The 20,292-nt window shown below is 40.2% G+C and overlaps 1 protein-coding gene across 10 annotated transcripts in view; it reads right to left on the reverse strand.

Moving 5' to 3' along the window:
• Window positions 1-20,285, reverse strand: part of LRRC40 (leucine rich repeat containing 40) — a 49,048-nt gene extending 28,763 nt beyond the window's left edge. For 4 of the 10 annotated variants that reach the window (XR_014565327.1, XR_014565328.1, XM_083743075.1 and 1 more), the window contains exons 1-14: window positions 18,798-20,198; window positions 17,335-17,516; window positions 16,852-16,925; window positions 16,134-16,263; window positions 14,807-14,930; window positions 13,495-13,637; window positions 12,395-12,567; window positions 11,258-11,348; window positions 11,108-11,153; window positions 8,631-8,742; window positions 7,345-7,452; window positions 5,644-5,754; window positions 4,235-4,312; window positions 1,550-1,735 (exon numbers count right to left, since the gene is read on the reverse strand). Coding sequence is in view for 6 of the 10 variants with exons in the window: in XM_083743075.1 (XP_083599201.1) it covers window positions 1,550-1,735; window positions 4,235-4,312; window positions 5,644-5,754; window positions 7,345-7,452; window positions 8,631-8,742; window positions 11,108-11,153; window positions 11,258-11,348; window positions 12,395-12,567; window positions 13,495-13,637; window positions 14,807-14,930; window positions 16,134-16,263; window positions 16,852-16,925; window positions 17,335-17,516; window positions 18,798-18,948 (1,709 nt within the window). In the remaining 4 variants the exon portion in view is untranslated. Of the gene's footprint in view, window positions 1-1,301; window positions 1,352-1,549; window positions 1,736-4,234; window positions 4,313-5,643; window positions 5,755-7,344; window positions 7,453-8,630; window positions 8,743-11,107; window positions 11,154-11,257; window positions 11,349-12,394; window positions 12,568-13,494; window positions 13,638-14,806; window positions 14,931-16,133; window positions 16,264-16,851; window positions 16,926-17,334; window positions 17,517-18,797 lie in introns of all 10 variants that reach the window. The other 6 variants (XR_014565329.1, XR_014565330.1, XM_083743077.1 and 3 more) reach the window with 5 other exon arrangements.
• Between the last annotated feature and the right edge of the window lie 7 nt (window positions 20,286-20,292).

Raw genomic sequence — 20,292 nt, forward strand, 5'->3', positions numbered from 1 at the left:
ACATGCATACACACAATCACCATTCATAAATGAGAAAACCTTATCACTTTTATTTTATTGTGTCATTTATTTAAAAATGGAAGTCAGCAATGCCTCTTCTCCAGCCTAGTGCCCTCCAAATGTTTTAGACCAACTCCCATCAGCCTCAAGCAGCATGGCTGATTGTCAGGAATTATGGGAATTGTGTCCCACACATCTGGAGGGCATGAGGCTGAGGAAGCCTTCTCTACTCATTTACCGTATTGGCCCAAATATAAGCGGCACTTCCCTGCCCCCCAAATTCCGACTGTGAAAGTTAAAGTGCAGCTTATATTCACGACCTTACAAAAATTGGCTTTTACGATATTGCTGCTGAAACAGACATAAACAGAACAAAAAAATGTTTTATTGCCGATTTAAGAGCTTGAGTCGCTGTGGAATTGTAGCGATTGAATAGTGATTTGCGATTTTAGCGATTGTGCGGTAACTTTTGTGGGCTTGCAAGATCAAAGACTTAAATTGGCTTGGAGTTACAATTCTACCAACCGCAGCAATTTTCAGCCTGTAACTCAATTTTAAGGGAGCGGCTTATATTTGAGTATTGTCTTTGTGAGAGATTGAATAGAAACACTAATCTAGTGTGCTGTTGAACTTTTAAGCAGATGAAGTGATAATAATATTTTGCCCTGAATAAGTCCAGTTGTGGTTGAAAGATGGCAAATAAACCATATTGGCCCGAATATAAGCCGCACCCACAGATAAGCCGCACCCTTAGAATTCAAGGGGGAAAGGACAACACTCTCTTTCTTAAATAGTCATTTGGGAGATGTTTTACATTTTTCTTATTCAGACCTTTGTAGATGGAATTCGTTGAATTTGAAACCAGCTTAAAATTCTAGTGTTATTGTAAATCCTGAACCTGGTTGGGGGAATTCATGCTGCAGATATACATGATCCCCTGACTCAATATTGATCCCTTAATTGGGACCAAGGGATCAGGAGAATACATCTCAATCAATTCTCCCTGTCTGCATCAGACCACATTATTATTTTATTCAACAGTTGAACCACTTCACCACTCACTGATTTATGCATAAAATTCCAGCATTGCACCTTGAAAAGAAAACTGCATCACCATCTATTTAGGACCATCAGTTAGGATGAGCAGTTTTTGCAAACAGGGTTCTCCTGTGCTCCTTACATGTTGACTTAGCTTATTTGAACATGGGCTTTCTAACAAATCTCGTTTGTGGAATGCTATCCCATACAGGGTTAGGAAAACTATCCATTCAAATATTCAGTTATATTGTACCCATGCTTACTGAGTGTATACAATCCTGGGAAGCAGAATCTTGTTCAATTCAACCAATGTCTGAAAAGATCCAAAGAGTACACATTTTCAAAATTGTAACCTAATCTATTCAAATAGTCAGATGGCACAAAAATGAGATTGAGTTCATTATGAACATTTGTACTGCTTTGTTTAGTCTTTCCTAGAATAAACATGAACATTTTCAACTAGAATATGCTGTATAGGAAAAAGTTATCCAAAATTCACGAAGTTAATCACCTGAGATTGACACAGTTCCCAAGTTCTGGTGGTACTTGTAAGAGGTCATTATTTTGAAGATCTAGGGTACCAAGCCTGTCCAACTTCTTTATTTGCAGAGGGTCCAGGGATCCAACCTGATTATTAGCAAGGAGGATTGTTTCAAGAGTTGGAATGTGATACAGCACATGTGGAAATATTTTAAATCTATGAAGAAAACCAGACACACTTCATTAATATAATTACGAATAACCTACCCAAGAATATAATTTGTAAATACAACCACTGCACAAGTGACTTGAGTTTATTAGGAGTCTTTAGAGAACTAATTTACAGAACCAAGGGTTGGATTCAGATTAAGTTCTATTCTAGGCTGCATCAACAGAAGTATAGCATCCATATCAAGGGAAGTAATATCACTCTATTCTGCCTTGATCAGACCACACCTGGAATACTGTGTGCACTTCTGGGCACCATAATCTAAGAAGGGTGTTGACAAGCTAGAACATGTGCAGAGGGCAACCAAGATGATTAAGGATCTGCAAATTAAGCCTTACAAGGAGCGCTTGAAGGAACTGGATATGTTTAGCCTGGAAAAGAGGAGACTGAGAGATATGATCGCCATCTTAAAATATCTCATGGGCTGTCACATGGAGGAGGAAGCATGCTTGTTTTCTCCTGCTCTGGAGAGTAGGACTCAAACCAATGGCTTCAAGCTGCAAGAAAGGAGATTCTGACTAATACATTTAGAAAATCTGACAGTAAAAGCTGTTCGGCAGTGGAACAGACTACCATGAAAGGTGGTGGATTCTTCTTCCTTGGAGGTTTTTAAGCAGAGATTGGATGGTCATCTGTCATAGATGCTTTAGCTGAGATGTCTGCATTGCAGGGGGTTGGACTAGATGACCGACCCATGGGTCCCTTCCAACCCAAAAGATTCTTTAATTCTAAGTTAGCCACTACTTAACCCTATTGCTTTCAATGAAACTATGTGCAACCAACTAAAGTCTAGAACCAAACCAATATTTGGAGCTTCTAATTTTTCAGCTAATAATGGCTGACGTTCTTCATAGAGATGCTTCCTACTGAAAGTAACATGGTCCACTCAAGCCTTTTGCAGCCTTCTCCAGGAGTCATCCCTCTCACCAGACAACCTGCCTGAAGTTGGTGATAGTTGGCTCCTTTTGTTCTCTTCTCAAGTACTTTCCTTTACTTGATCTTGTCTCTTTCCTATTGTGTATTTTGTGAGTTGGTGGGGTTTTTTTAACTGTGTTTCTTCCTCTCTGTCCCTTTTGGTGTTGCTAAGCTGAGGAGTTTTCCTGGCTTTTTCATTCCCTACCTTCATGAAAGTGCTAGAATTTCAGGCTCAAAATGTTTTTCTTTAGAGAGCTGACTCTCCCGAGGCATAAAAAGTCAGGGGAATGTTTCCAAGGAAACAGAACCTAGAGGAGCACAGTCAAATAAATGTATAAACACTAATTCCCTCAGTAACTTTTTCGTAAGGATTCAAAAGCATGCTTTTTCTTTCACTTAGGTATTTTCCCCTAGATGCATATATGTGGAAGCATTTACAAGGGTAACTGGTCCTTTTAAACAGTTACAGTTTTGAAATGAATGAATGAATGAATGAGTTACCTTATAAGTCCATGAGGAGTTTGATGTGTCCTTGCAGAGGGTGGATTGGAATTACACTGCTGTATGAAATTACAAGATGGGCTTGTCCTTTTTCTAATTTCATGAGGCTTCACCCATAGCTATTGAAAATGCATAGATGCCTCTCTTTTTTCACCATTTTCAATTAATTGGGTTAAAGAACTCCAGTTTTCTGCACAATTATGTGCAACTTGGCTACAGCTTGCACATGGTACAATCTCAGATGCTCATCTGTTTTTTCTGCCATCATCTTGACAGTTCAGGGTTGTTGGGAAAATAAAATGAGGAGTGGGGAAATCGCATACACCATATTATACTCCTTGGAGGAAAGGAGGGGTATAAATGTAATAATAAATAAAACCAAATAAACACCCAACTGAATACTGAGCTCTGCAAAATAGGGTCTCTGTCAGAAATCATTTCTGTTTTCTTTCATATGATGTAGGAGTCAGGCCTTTAGAGTGACAGTGCCTACTCTTTGAAATTCTTTCCATTAAATAACAGACAGGAGCTATCGCCAGTGCTCCCCCCCCTCCCCCAGGGTACACAGAGTACCATCAAGGGTACACAGTACCGTCAACTCTCTTTTTGTTGTTGTTAAAAAGTGAAGCACTTACTGCAACAACTTAATGGTGAGTACCAGCACCTCTTTTTCTAGAAAAAAAGCACTGGCCATCGCTATTGTCTTTCTGGCACCTGTTGAAGACCTTTTAAGGAGGATATTTATTCCAATCTGTATTTGTATTTGCTTTGACATGGTTTTTATTGTTGATGTTTTTATTGTTAAAATCACTTCAGGAAGCAGTTCATTCATAAGAAAACAACATCTGGAACACCACAGGTTCCCCACACGTGACTTAAGCTGAAGTGACAGAGAAGTTTCCTCTTCCAAGAGGACACTGCTGAGGCAAGCAGATTTTTTGAGTGAAGTTCTAAAAGCAGGAGCCTGCTGTAGATCTAGGAATAGGGATGTCCTGTAATACTACAAAGCTAAGACAAAAGACTAACCATGCATTGAGCAATTTTGGTAGAGTTATCTACAAAACCACTTACCTGTTAAAGGCAAGATTAATTATTTGCAGTTTTGTCAGTGCTTCCATTTCATCAGGCAGAGATGTCAAAATGTTATTTCTAAGTTGAAAAAAGCAACCAAATACAACAACTATTAATTTTTATTAAAAGTTGGTATTTTAACTGAACCATTTTCAAATACAAGATTGAGATTCATTTGCCTCAATAAGCAAGCAGAACTGTTGGTACCTATTCTATTGTGAATTCCCATGACAGAGTATCACTTGTGTATAGGAAATTATGTACCCCAACATATAAATCAACATATATGATGAGTGCACATTAGTATCAGTAGAACCACGATGTTCAGGAACAATATGCTTTTGACTACCAGTTGCTGAGATCAGAGAAAATGGAGGGTTAAGATCCACTTGTGAGCTTCTGAGAAGCATCAGACTAAGCATCTGGAAAAAGAGTTATATGCATATTACAGGTACCTCACAACTTAACGTGTAACTTAACTTGCACAACTGCAACTTTGTGCAGGGGGGGCGGGGGGATAAATAAATGGAGAAGACCATTCACCATTTATTTATGCTCCCTCAAGGTGCACAAAGCTACTACTGTGGGCTTACTTGGCTTTGGGAAGGTAGTATGAGGGCTCTGGCCCAGAGCCCTCACACTGCCTTCCGAAAGCCTCACCGTAAGGCAGTACTTTCCAAACTGTGTCGCCACACGTTTCCAGGGGCTGGAAAGGGGTTACTTTAACCTCTGGTTTGTTAGTAAAACTTAATTACTGGATTGCAAAATGATGCATGTCTAAAAAGTGTGTCACCAATATGAAAAGTTTGGAAAGCTCTGCTGTAAGGGCTCATAAGATGCAAGTTACCTGTACTGAATGGAAGCAGTGTAGGGTATGGGTGAATGTAAAAAAAGTTCAGCCTACTTTTTAGCTGCTGTTTTATTAACATTGCTTTATAGATTACAATAAATTATTATATATTGCATTATTTGGTAGCAGACCCATTCAGGGGCGGGCAGCAGATACACTTGCCCCAGGCCTCAGAGGGTTAAGCCAGGGTTAAGTCAGGGACCAGCTGCTTTTTCTTTTTCTTTTTTGAGTTTATAACTTTATTCTAACAAGACTCTGGTCCAGGCCTCAGACAAGCTCTGCATGGGCCTGCTTGGTAGGGTAAGCTTTAATAGCTCAGGCACTGAAATGGTTGTGTTTGTGTTGTAACTGGGATGTTCTACTGTTATGTTCATTGCTGTTTGCAAGCTGCTCTGGGATTCACTTGAATACAAATACAGTGCAATTAAAAAAAAAACAAAAAACCTACCTACATTGCCTAACATTCAACTGTCAGCTTTAATCAAGAGGAAAATCTTTAAGGGAATCTACAAATTCCCTTCAAAAATGTCGTATAAACAAAGGTTTAGTAATCACCTACCTAACATCCAAATGTGTCAGTCTGTGAAGCATACAGAGCTCCAGAGAAATAGACGAGAGCTTGTTGAAACCAAAATTGATATCAGAGACTGATTCTTTTAATTCCACAATTCTGCAGCCCAGTTGTAAAAAAAAGAAAAGGGGGGGGGGGCAATTGATCTCATCAATTGTTTTGTGCTATTTCAAAACATCAGATTAAACCAGATTGTATTCACCACTGTGTAACTTTCTATTAGTTTCTCTCAAACACTGGGGCAGGACCCACCAATGGGCCCTAGGTCAGCTTTAGATAGGCCTCAGCCACAATATGAAAATACTGTACCTGCTTTCTGATTCAAACTAACTCACTAAGTCTGAATTGGGAACTCTGCTTACTTTAAACCAGCGGTAGTTGATGCTGTGGGCCACAAGTCCCATTACCTCCAGCCAGCATGGCCAATGGCCAAGGATAATAAGAGTTCTAGTCCACAACATCTGTTGGGCATCATGTTGGATTCCTCTTGTTTAAACTATGGTTTGTTAGAAGAAGCCAGTATCAGAAATCTTGGGCCACATTCACATGCAACTCTCAACCATGGTTTAAAACAATGTGGACACACCTGCACTCCACTCTTCACATCCTGTGTGCCTAGGAGGATAATTTTGCCAAAGTGTACAGTAGTTTACTTTTACAGAACCATGGCTTAGTTTTTATATATACAGTACAGTATATACATAGATACACACACACACACACACACACACACACACATCTAGCTAGCTAGCTAGCTGGGTTGTTATAAAACTTAACAGAGTTTGTTTTAAATCAGACCCCTAGGCACTGGCGGAGGAAGAGGAATGTGGGGGTTGCGCCCCGCCCCCCAGAAGTGCGATCCCAGTGGGGTGCCATCATGGCTGCCCTCCCTGTGCTGGGCGCCCTGCCCCCAGGATGCGCATCACACTCCGCCTGCTCTCCGCCCCCTGATGCCAGAGCCTGAAGCTCCGCCACTGCCCCTACGTTCATATGTAGAGTTAAGCTGGGATTCTTTAAAAGTAAAAGTAAACTCTGCTGTAACTCTTCGCCCTTCTCATAACACTCAACTATGGTTTAGTGTTGTGTACAAATCAGGTCACTTGTCTGTATATCTATTGTGGTGATTTCCTAAATTCTGCTGTAGGCCAAACCTTGGTTTATTTTCTTTTAAGTTAACACCACTCTGCCCTTCTCCACCCCAATGAAAGGTCTTACAATTATTATTATGGATTACTTAACTTTATATCCTGCGCTTCATCTGAAGATCACAGGGTGGTCATAAAAACAAATACATATCATAATAAGAACAAAAAACTTACCCCAATAACCCCCTCATAAATACATTTAAAAGACCATAGATTGCTTAATCAGTGAAAGGCCTCATTATAGAGGAATTTTTTTGCCTGGTGCCTAAAGATATGTCGTGAAGGTGTCAGGCCAGCCTCCCTGAGGAGAACATTCCACAAACAGGGAGCCATTGCAAAAAAGGCCCATTCTCATGTTTCCAACCTCTAGACATCTTGAGGAGGGGGCACAAGAAGGGCCTCAGGTGATGCTTGCAGTACAACAACCCCACTACCAAAAAGTACAGTCGTGTATGTGATTTCACTCCAGTCCCCCCGCCCAAATACACTCTCAAAACGGACTTCAGCCCAGGTTTAATTAATATTTCTATAGGAGAAACAGTACCTTATTGGAATTTCAGTCAGCTGATTCTTGCTGAAATTTACAGAAGTGACTGGATTGGTTCCAACTGCATTCAGCACTTCATTTGGAATTACAGCTGCCTGTTTTTCACTGGAAAATATTTATTTTAAAAGTCATATTATTTAATAGAAGGATAACAACATTATCAATTGGCCAGAACTCCAATAGGAAAGGCACTGTACATTTCAGAGTCGTGTTGCAAAATGAATTATATTGTACTCAAATATCAAAATAAAACATGGTTAGGAAGCCAGATCCCAGTAACCTAAGGAGACAGCATTTTAAAAAAGGAAAGATGCATTAGTGTTTTTATAATCTTTGCAACACCAGATAAAAAGCCTCAACAATACTAATCCAAAGACACTTTTAGAATGAAATCCTGTGTATAGGTAGTACTGTCTGGTTTGTTACTGATCTTATGTAAGCCATTCTGAGAGCCTTTTAAACTTAATAGTGCAGTACCTGATTGGGGATGTTTGGGTGCATCTGTGAAGCCAATCTCTTCTCCACCTAGATACCCCTGGAAAGTACTGCTGCTGCTGCTGGGAAGCTAGCACTGTGGCTCCACCCCACTAAGTGAGCCACTTCTGAATTATTTAACAAAATTTATATACAGCCTGCTTGTAAGGAAACGTCTAAGCAGTTTACAAGAATATAAAATATAAAATAAAAAGTTTCAATAAAGAAGTTAAAAAAGGTGTTTTTTGTGGAACTTTCTTTCACTCATCATTAAAACTGCACCAGTGCCATTTGCTCTATCAAGGATGCATCACATGGTATCCAACAAAGTAGTTCTGTAAGCACAAGGACTTCTGTCTGCACAATGTAAGTTCCCCTCCCTCTCCCCAGGCACCCTCTAAATCTGTTCTGGAGGTTCCCCAAAACCCTTTGGAGCAGGGCACAGAGGGGGAGAGAGGGAAGTTCCATTGTGTAAATGAAAACAGAACAACTTTGTTGGATTCTGCCCATTATATTTGTTTTTATTTACTGTATTGGTTCGAATATAAGCCGGACATTTAACATTCATGGAGGGGGGGGAGACAATACCCGAATATAAGCTGCTCCCTTAAAATTCCACAGGCACTCACACCTGTTCCATTTTACCATATGTCTGTTTCAGCAGTGATATTGTAAAAGCCAATTTTTGTAAGGTTGTGAATTTAAGCTGCACTTTAACTTTTCATGATCGGAATTTGGGGGAAAAGTGAGGCTTATATTCAGGCCAATACGGTATATGTCTAGAGCTGAGAAGCTTAAAATTCTCTTACCTATAGTCCAATGTTTTTAATGCAGTTATAGCATGCAGATTAATTTTTGACTGACTTGGCAGAGTCATTGCTGTCACAGGAAATTCTCCATTTGGACCAATTATGTCATCATCTAAAGAAAGCAAAAGTATATATGTTTAATATTTTACAAACATCAGAATCTGCAAAAATCTGAAGATTTTAAAAAATGTAGCCAAGTAGTTAGGATGATTTTTCATTTCCATTTTACCCACTTTGGAGTCTGAACATCATCAAAGTATGAGTTTTCACAGCAGATGAAGTTTGCTTCATTCAGACACAAGGATAATTAATGAAGACTTTGTTCAGAATATTTCATACAACAGATCTAGAAGACTCTCAGGCTTGTTCTTTGGAAAGTCTGCAAAGGCTGGGAATATCAATATTTCTTCCAAGTGTAAGAAGGTATTTTGGACTGCAGTTTTATCCAGTTCTCTATCAAGACCAATGGAGCAAGTGGCTTTAAGTGAACCATTTTTGGATTGCATTTGTAAGTATCTTGTGTCAATCTGTTCAAGCGTTGCCAAATGTCAAAGAATTGTACAGGGTGTTACAGGAAAATAACTTTGATTGTATAGCCTAAAAACTTGGCTGCAATACATTTTTAATTTATTTAAGAGGAAGCTATACAAATGACGCAGAGAAAATGCTCTGATCACATGTGGCTGATACAGTTCCCGATCAATTCTGGAACACGTCTTAAAAAACCTGACTATGAAACATCTTGGCAGTTAAGGCTGTATAGTAACCCAGGTTCATTAGTTCTACCATCTAACTTTTACAGTATACATACAAAATATAGCTAAGGAATTATTTTCAAATTATATAAGAGACAGACCTTTCAAGTGCCATCACGAGCTAGTTATTAGGCACTAGTCTCGAAATCCTCTGGCACAAACAGTTAAGATTCATTCTCTCTTTCTCAATGTATTTATGTTTAAATACATAAATTTAAATACAGCACCAAGGGAGAAAACTGACGAGAACCTGCTTGCCATCAGTAAGAATCAGTCTCACACAGAGATGGGTTGAAGAATTCTGGCTGCTTTAGAGCTGCTGCAGCACAGCCTTTATTGTGTAAAGTCCGAAAGATACAAAATACAAGGAATGCAACTTGTTCTCAGCCAGCAGATAAGGACAGTGCCATGCCATCACATCAGGCCACGTAGCCGATCAGGCTATGCTTACGTGGGCCAATCATTAGGACAGCATGAGCTGTCCACGCGTTGATCATGCTCCAAGCGGGCCTCCTGCTATGAAATCACCTTGCAACAATAAGAACTTTGCTCATGCTCTTATGTACAAGCAACCATTTTCCCACAGAAAACAGCCTTAGTGATCAGACATGAACACATTTACTTGTAAGTATGTCCCTCATCTGAAATCAATAAAGCATTTTCAAATGCTTTTAAGCATGCTTGTAGGCATATGTACAAAATTAAGTATGTGGCTATTTCCTTATTAAGTAAAGGAACACAAGGAAGTTAATCAGCTTCAGTCAGAAATGTCATTTTTAATTCCAAGTTATCCAGTCATCTAAGTATACTTATTGGGGCTTAATATCATTTGGATTATAAATCTTATTAATACAAAAAATATTGGTGAATGTATTTTGGGAGGGTACAATTTATAACTTCCCAGTGTTCTTCAATACTGAAGTCATGTGTGACAATCCAGAGAGTGACCTTAAGCATATCCACAACTTTTTGCCTTTTTTTCTTGGAAAAGCAAACTATTGTATCACAAACTGCTGCAGAAATTTCCTCTAGATTCTAGGGCAGTTTGCTATGTAGTGCAGGGAACTGTCATGCTCAACATTCAGAGCTAGCTGTAGGAAATGTAGCAATTGCTATCTTTGCATCTTCCACCTCCGTGTCCATTTTAAAGAAATACAGTGGTACCTTGGCTTACAAATTTAATCCGTTCCGGAAGCCCATTCTTAAACCAAAGCGTTCTTAAACCAAGGCATGCTTTCCCATAGCAGTGAGGGACTCAATTTACAAGTGGAACAAACTCAACAGGAAGCAAAACATGTTCTTCTTCCAAGGCAAAGTTCACAAACCAAAACACCTACTTCCGGGTTTGCAGCTTAATCCAAGTTGTTCATAAACTAAGCAATTCTTAAATCAAGGTACCACTGTAGTAAAATATTAAGCTGGTACCTAGTCAACATGTGATTCCTCTGGACATTGTTTCCCACTGTTCTATTAACACTGAGCAAGAGTTTTCAATTTATTTATATAAGAATTTATTTCTATAAAAATTTATATAACAAGGGATGTACTTCATTCTGATACATACTAGAAACCATCTCTTATGTGGGACTTGGAAAAGAGAAAAGATACGCAACCAGGTGTGAACAAATAGATTTCTTGACATAACAAGATCGTGAAGAGTTAATCTAGCTAGTCCAAGAGTTGATTTAACTGTAACCTTATCCTCTCAAAGAAAACTTTTACCTTGTATTTTACTTCTAAGGTACTTCAGAATTTCTTGCGTCCCTTTCTGAAATGGAAGAATAAAAGCACAAAAAGCTTGTCAACCACTTGCATCTTTTGAATCTTAAGGGGTAGAAACAACTCAAGACAGTATGTAAATTATGCTCTTACTTGTACAACATCCCTTCGGATTGTCCTTAAAGGGTTTCCTTCCAGCCCCAAGAACTTCAGCTGAGACAGGTTTCCTAGCTTGGAAGGAAGGCTGCAGAGAAAAGAGTTCTCTTTATAAACAACCTCAAAGCCAGAAAATGAAAGCAATGCTCAGTTCAGTTATTCAGGCTTGGATCCAAACTACCATATTTTTAACTCCATAAGACGCACCTGACAATAAGGCACACCTAGTTTTTAGAGGGGGAATGCAAGGAAAAAAATATTATTTAAAGGGAGCGCTGAGCAGAGCCTGTATGCATCCCAGGCTCTGTTTAGCGCTCCCTTTCACGAGCCGCGTGGAGCGTGTGTGTAGCGCTTGCAGGCTTTTCCCTGAGGAGGGAGAAGGGCAACCCACCACTCAGAGAAAAGCCCCTCTTTAAAGGGAGCTCCCTGGCTCCCTGGATGAAGGCACCCCGCTGCCCTGCAGAGGCTTTGCACAGCTAAGCCAGAATCCAGAAAAGTGAGAGGGATCGCTGCGCAGCTGTTCTGTCTTCTGGCTTAGCCGCGCAGCCTGCATTCGCTCCATAAGACGCACACACATTTTCCCTTACTTTTTAGGAGGGAAAAAGTGTGTCTTATAGAGCGAAAAATACGGTAAGTGCAAACAATCACAAGCTCCTTCTATTCACTGATAAGGAAATATCCAGTTGAGAATCCCCCTGGCAGAAGGGATGGGAAAGGCAATTTTCACAGGTACCTCCATGCCACTTTTCCTGCTGGTCTGAATGATTTCCCCAATCAACCAGAGCAAAATTTCATGTGGACACTGCTCTTGTGGGTATGCGGAAATCAGTGAAAGATGCCTCCCCCCACTTTTGCTGACGGGAGCACTCTATTAGCGGAACTTTCACCACTGGTTAAGATCCAAGTCCCTGCATTCTGAACCCCGTTAATTAGAGCATTATTCATGGTTCAATATTACTTTACCAATTAATAAGAATGTATTTCAAGAAACAGTATGGTCTGAGCATTTGCTTTTAAATTCAGTAACAGTGTAAACTTGCTCCAAACCAAGGAAGACAACTAATTATTATTATTTCTACCTCGCACATTTGGCTGGGTTTCCCCAGTCACTCTAAATAATGCCCATAGTCTTACCTACTAATATCATTGTTGGATAGGTCTAGTCGCTCTAACCCCTGTAACAGGGTTATTTCATCAGGCAGCGATTTTAGCTTATTATCTCTTAATTCCAATACACACAAAGAATTCAGATGTTTCAGATGGTCAGGTTTTAACACTTCAATCTGATTTTCACCAACATGCAACTCCTAGAAGAATTTTAAAAATGAATAAATCACATAATCTATCAATTCTGTATCAAGGTTAATCTATTACATAGGAGGCAAGAGTCGTATTTTTACATATTTATTGAATTTAGAGATTTTTAAGCAGATAGTCCACAGCACACACGTCCAACTCCCTAGAGACTGTGATCTACTCCCAGTATAAAACAACTGACAGTGATCTACCCATTGTCACTGGGGGGAGGGACCAAATTTGTTGAGCTTTTTTTAGGCGAGACTACAGTTGCTCCGCTAATTAACAAGCAGGAGAAGCAATACTTTCCGACAACAGAAGGCAGAGCCAGGGATCATAAGGGAGCCCACGGTCGACCACAATCAACAGCGATCATTCAGGTATCAATCTGTCGATCACGATCAACCTGTTGGACATATAGCTGGTCTATAGTTACCTTGTAGAAACTTAAGTCATTGGAGTTGCTATATTATTCACGCACGGAACTCAGCCAGAGTGACTTCTGCATTGGATTGGCCCTCACCAGCCTTATTAAAATCTGGATAGAATTAGTTTTCATTTGAATAATGTTCCATCTACACTTGAACAAAAGCTTTATGTGCATGTGTCACTGGGATGCCCCTCTCTTTGAAGAAAATGCTGCCTGAAAGCACCATGTTAATTGTTAAATGCAATGTAACCCTAGCATCACGAGACAAAATAAAGCTTAGAATCCAATTTCAGAAGCTAGCTGCATTAACTTGACCACTTTTATTTCAGTTTCACCAACATAAAGATTAACTTATCCTTAATTGCAACAGGCTTCAGAAAAGAAAAGATTTAATACCACAATCTATATACACACAGGCATCAAACGTACTGAGAATAAATCTGTTTTAAAATATGTCTTCATTGGAGTTTACATATTTTAGGTAATATGTACTGAGAATAAACCTTACCTTTAAAAATTTACATGAAGGAAGGTCTGGCAGGTAACACAATTTATTTCTCCTTAGATAAAGCTGCTCTAATGATACCATATTGGCCACTTCAGGAGGTATTGTTTCCAGATAGTTTTTTGAACAATCAAGCTGTCTCAGACCTATAGAAAGGAACATAAGAATAGCTCTGCTTAGGCCCATTTTATCTAACATCTTGTCCTCACAACAGCCTAACAAAATGCCAAATGGAGAAACAAGTCGAAACATTAGAATTAAAAAAATAGGGTGGCTTTACTAAATACAAGCACCACACAAGATTATTTTTTTATTATACTTCTGAAAGAGGCTTCAAATATTTGCCAGCCAAGCCAAATATTAATTAATGCAAAGGCTGTAGAATATATTGCTGGATTTTTAAGTTATACCTACATTAGAATCTTCAGAATTCTTAGTTAAGAGCCATGACACTTGGGAATAAAAGACAATGACTCACAGCTGAGGAAAACCCTCTTGTGTAGGCAAGAAGGCACTTCCGCTTACAAGGCAGAGTTGCCCCTTTTCCCTCTGCGAGGTTTCACACACTGTCTCAGAGGGTCCCAACAATAAGGAATGACTTTTCAGAGGGCTTGGTAGTCTGCAGTGTGAATGGTGAGTGGGAAAGCCCTGTTACATGAGCAGAACTCTGCTCATGTTTCTTTCAGTCCAGACCATTATTTCTAGCTGTACAAAGACACATAGTTGTTAACACATTTCTGAATACATGCTGCCCCACATTTGCCAAGGAAAACTATTGCTTTCTGCTGTGAATAGCTTAAATTGCATGCAGATTACAATGCAGAGGCACTTTACATATAAGCGTCTTCTCATAACTTGTCACAGGAAAGTCTTACTGCACTGTGAAGACCAGTTCTGCTTGACTACCAAGTGCTGGTTAAAATTGAGTGCCACACTTTCTCAACTTCATCAGTGGTTCTCAATCTCTTTCCCCCATGGACCACTTGAAAACTGCTGAGGATCTTTGCCGACCACTTAATGATTTATCTGCCTATTGTAGCAATGGTATGCACAGTGCTAGATGTTGTGTGGTTGTTGTTGTTTTGATGTTTTATATATATATTTACTCTATTTTTATAGGCACACTATGGGCCACCTGAATGAAACTAGTGATCCACAGACCAGTTTGGGAACCACTGATGTACATGAACATAAAATTCCTTAGAGAAGAGTGATAGCAATGTACTTTTAAAATGATGTTTCATTAAACCCCTACTACCAGGAAAATAAGATAACAAAAAGATTCCAGTCAAGTCATAATTCAAGGCTTCCTTACTTTTCATTGCACTGATTTCTGCTGGCAGGCTCTTCAAATGATTACAAGTCAAATTGAGCCGCACCAAATTTGTTAGAAAACGAAAACTTGCTGGGATACTAGAAATACGGTTGTTGGAAATATCCTAAAGAAAGCGGAAAATAAAAATTGATGTTATGGTTTAGAAAGGCTACGTAAGAAAATTGTGGTGAATAAGCCAAGTAGTATCGGTTCAGCACTAAGTATGAAAACATGGCACAGTTATTAGTCAGCACTTGCAGTATTTCCACCCTGGTTCTTTTTCAAATGAAGTCCCAGAATTTCTTGTTTGGCATGGCCAGAATGCAGTAGTTCCAATGTCAAAGGGATTATAAAATAGCAATATGAATGGCTAGCAGCAATGAATGGAATATTCACTTGGTAGACTGAAGACAGTCATAAGCCTCATCATAGAAATACATTGTTTGAAATAAATATGATTTACTGTGTGTGAGCAGCTTTCTCAAATATGATGGACAATTTTTATACCTGCTTACAAGTACAGTCTGAAATATCGGTAGCTTCTCAGTTTAGGAAAAAGACAACAGGGGAAGGGACAGAAAAATGATAAACTGGAAATAGTATGGAAAAAATGGATTACATTTTCTCCCTCTCTAATTATGCTGGAACTACTTGTCTTACCCAAGAAAACTGACCAACTGAAGATTCTGGGCAGACAGAATAAAGTACTTTGCAAAACATGCATCATGAATTGGAATTCACTGCTACACAATAAGGTGACTGCCACACTCAGGTATCTTTAAAAGAGGGTAAGTCTATTATTGGTTATTAACTGAGATAGCTATATGGATCCTTGATGTTCTCAGGTAACAAATCTATTAATAAAAGCTGCAAGGTGTGGGGAGATGGAGACCAGAGAGAATGGCTGTTGCCTTTCTAGTGAACTTCTGGGAAGCATCCCATTGGCCAGAGTTGAAAACAGAATTGTTGGCCTTATGAAAGATAAGTCGAATTTTCAACACATCCCATGAGACTTCTGAATGAGATAATTTTTAAAAAATTAAAAAACCCCACACATAATTAATCAGCTTAATTTTAAATGAATCAGATACAGTAAAATAAAAGATTTGACAAATCATACAATTTTGGCAAGCAGTGTCATACATAGAATTTAAATGCTTTCATAGCAAAACTGTCAAACAGGCACCAAATGACTATTAATACGGGGCTGGTAAATCAAAGGTAAGAATTTTAAAAAACAGTACCAATTCAAGAGTTATGCAAGTAATGAACTAATATTAGTAACCAAAACATCACCAGAATAATCATAAAAGCCTTCTCCACTTACCAACTCTTCCAAACTAATAAGCTGCCCAAATTCATCAGGCAACTGATTTAATTCATTGTGCTGCAGAAGCAGACTTCTTAAATGTTTTAGTTGGATAAGCTCCTCCGGTATATCTTTTAGTCTATTATGGCTGTTGATAAAATAAAAATTATGAAGAAATGCATTAGTAAAGAGGGAAAGGGACCCCTGACCATTAGGTCCAGTCGTGGCCGACTCTGGGGTTGGGGCGCTCATCTTGCTTTATTGGCCAAGGGAGCCGGCGTACAGCTTCCGGGTCATGTGGCCAGCATGACGAACCAGAGCAGCGCACCAGAGCAGCGCACGGAAATGATGTTCACCTTCCCACCGGAGTGGTATCTATTTATCTACTTGCCCTTTGACGTGCTTTCGAACTGCTAGGTTGGCAGGAGCAGGGACCGAGCAACGGGAGCTCACCCCGTCGCAGGGATTCGAACAGCCAGCCTTCTGATAGGCAAGTCCTAGTCTCTGTGGTTTAACCCACAGCGCCACCCGCATCCCAATGCATTAGTACTTTGTTCTAAAACAATCTTGCCTGTTAATTTACAAATGTTACATGTCCACAAGAACCTACTATCTACACATAACTAAAAACTAATGTACTTAAACTTTCCTCACCTCAATCTTCACTTTAAAGATCTTTAAACTTTTTCCATTCCTTAAACATGTTCTGTGTACAAAGTTTGTACAACATATTTACCTCACATTAAGTTTCTGGAGATTTTCCAGTGTTCCTATAGCAGAAGGAAGAGATGTCAGTTGATTATCATGCACCTAAAAATAAAAAGAAATTGTCAGCACTTTTACTTACTTCAAAAAAAGTAAGAAATCAATTGCTCCCTGTACCAAACAGTTTACGATCCAAGCATTACCATTAGCCACTGCATTATATTCTGAACTATGTCTGAAAATATGGTGATAAATGACAAGGCTCTTTAAATCTCTCCAGTTTTTATTTAACACATTGTTAAAGTGTGTTTATTTATTTTACTTATTTCGTAAAATTTATATACTACTTGATTGCATGAAGAACACAAAAATGTATCTTTAAGATAAGATCTGTGCTATCCCTGAAGATTACAAAATACAACAAAGCTCTTACAGAATGAAAGAGGCCTATTTCCCCCACTTTTCATCATAATATGAATATGAAAGCAACATTACTCAAAAATATTGTACTCACATCCAATACAGTGAGAGCAGGCAACAGTCTTAGATCATCAGAAAGACACTGCAGTTTATTCGAAGATAATATTAGTTTGGTGAGATCGGTTTGCTCCCACCACCGTTCATCAGCACTAAAGGAAAGATTTTGCTTCGCCTCTTCTGGAGTATCCAAGTTTATTCGCCATACATGTGGAGGGACTGGAGACAGAAAAATGAACACAAGAAAAGCCCTTCTGCATTAGACCTAAAGCTCACCTAGTGCAGCATCCTGTTCTCTGTGGTCGATCAGCAACCTATGGGAATCCCACAAGAAGTCACCATTTGCAACTTCCAGCAACTGCCTCTGAAGGTAAGTAGGCAGCCATCAGAGCTAGTAGCCACTGACAGTCCATGAATTTGCCCAAACATCTTTTAAGACAACCTGAGATGAAGCAGAAATGGTTGTATTCAATTCCCCCCCCCTCAAATGAAACCCACCGAAATCAATCGACCTCGTGTTAGTTAACTTCACCGCTCCGATTCTGAGTAGGGCTGGCGCTGGATGCAACTCAAGCTCTCCTCTTCCCTTCACCCAGGCTTAAGAAATAATAAGTGGGTTCTTCCCCCAGTTGCCGACCTTCATCCACCCCCCCCACCCCCCCGCAGGAAAGGCACATTATAAAACTTCAGAGGGATAATAAAATGATGGCCAATGCCCATTCAAATGTCCCCAAACTGTGGTAGACAAGCGGGAGTGGAGCAAAAAATAAAGAGACCAAAGATACAGAATGTCTGTGGAAGAGGGGAGACCCTTTTTGGACTGTCTGAGAAAATATTATGGTCAAATGAAATCGCAGGCAGGATTTGAAATATAAGCAAAGGAAGGAGAATAAAAATAATAGTCGTCATTACTATTTATTTGTACCCCATACAAATACTATAGACAAATGAAATCGCAGGCTGGATTTGAAATATAAAAAGGAGAATAATACTTATTTGTACCCGGTACAAATATCTGACTAGATATAATGAAATTAATACAAATTATATGTTTTAGGGAGGGAGAAGTATTTAAGGCAGTAGATAGAAGATTTGAATGGCAACCTCACAGAAGAGTAGGGAGTCAAAATGTCAAGAGAACACTGTATTGAAATTGAACTGCATTTGTTAAATTGTGTGGAGTTTTTTTTAAAAAAAATATTATTAATTATTTATTATTATTATTATTATTATTATTATTATTATTATTATTATTATTATTAAAAGCGGGAATGAAGCCGCCCTCAGTTCAGCACACGCCCCTGAAGTGCTCGGGCCCCAACCAGCACTCTTTCCTCAGGAATAAAGCGGGAAGCAGCCGGGCGCGACCTGAGGGGAAGACGCGGCCTCCGCGGCCGACAGGTGGGGACCGCCCAGTCCCCTCAGGAAACGCAGCGCAGCGGAGGCAGCCGCGGCTTCGGCCCGCGGAGACGGGGGAATCCAAGCAGCGGCCCCGCTCACCTTCGGTCAGCCCGCGGCCAGAGAGGTTCAACTGGCCGCTCTTCCGCGCCGTCCGGATCAGCCCCTGGGGCACCGCCGCAGCGCCGTCGCCCGCGCCCCGCCTGAAGCCGGCGAGAGAATCTCCCGCGCCTCTTCTTCGCGCCCCGGACATGGTCTCCGCCGACCCGCTCGGTTGCCCGCACCGGCTAAGCCCCTCGGAGCGCGGCGCAAAGCCGGGTTGAAACGCGGGCCCGCCCGCCTTTCCTCGCGTCGTAGGCGGTTGGCGCCTCCTCTTCCGCGCGGGGAGGGGAGCGACCCCAGAGGAATGGCCTGACTGAGCTCCCGTCTGAGCTTTAGCTGAGCCGGGACTTGCTTTTTTATTTTATCCGGGAAGCACAGCAAGATGGCTATAGAGTATATGTCGGCGGCTTTTCTCCCTGAAAGTATGCACGGTGAAGTCATAAATAAGAAGAGCCTGTGTAGTTGGTGGACTGAGTGGCAGAACTCACTGAGCCGCCCCACCGAATGGACCTTGGACAAAATAAAATGTGTGTGCAAGATGCAAATTTAGTATCTAGAGACAAAGGTCTCCCAAGCCTAAAGTGCGACTCCCATGCAGGCATCGCCTCAGCTTTTTACAAATGAAACGCTGTTTATTCCGCTCACCATTTCCTAAGAGACTGCTCTGAGCCTGTGGAAGAGTTCTGATATACAAGTCGTGTTATAAACGAAATTCCGACTTTAGGAATAACTTTATACATGAGCCACTCAGAATAGCATCTGAAGAAGTAAGACTGTAGTCCACAATGTGCGGACATTGGGTTGCACCATTATTTATTTCCACTTTCGATAAGCATCGGATGTTTTTTACAATCCCAGTGTGGGAAACAAAGTAGTAACAATCAAGGAAGCAAAACGAGATACAAACATTGCAAAAATGATATAAACAGGTCCGACGAACAACTCAACATTTCTATTATGAGGTTAAACAAGCAAGCTATAGCAACAAAATTGCTATTGCCAATTTAACCAAACACCCAGGTACTGTATAAAGAAACAAATCATTCAAACTGAATAAACAACCAATGGTCTTAGCAAACCCCTCTGTTCCCTCACACAGGGGGCGTGCAAAGAGATTCTCTCACTCTGTTGCCTTTGAGTAAACTTAACATGCGTCTTCCCCCTACCCTTAATAAATACTTAGTCCAACTTTCTGTCTAATGGCTGCTAAACAACCCAAGGAGCTTGTAATGCGAATGGACCCTGCTGCAAATTAAACACACAGAGAGATAAACAGATAGAGAGAGATAAGACTTGTTCACTCCAGTTAGTCCAAAGCCAGGCAACCCTGCAGCTCACAACCCCAGCGCTAAGTAGCTGCCTTAGCAAATAGCAAAGCGTTCAACGCGACACGCCTCCGCAGAAAAGCTAAGCGCGATTACCCCTTCGAAACCAAAGGCACATCCGAGGCATGCGCAACAAAGTGTTCTAAGGAACGCGCGCGCGCAAAGAATCA

Source organism: Podarcis gaigeae (genome assembly GCF_964106915.1).
Source record: "Podarcis gaigeae genome assembly, chromosome: 6".
Classification (NCBI taxonomy): domain Eukaryota; kingdom Metazoa; phylum Chordata; class Lepidosauria; order Squamata; family Lacertidae; genus Podarcis; species Podarcis gaigeae.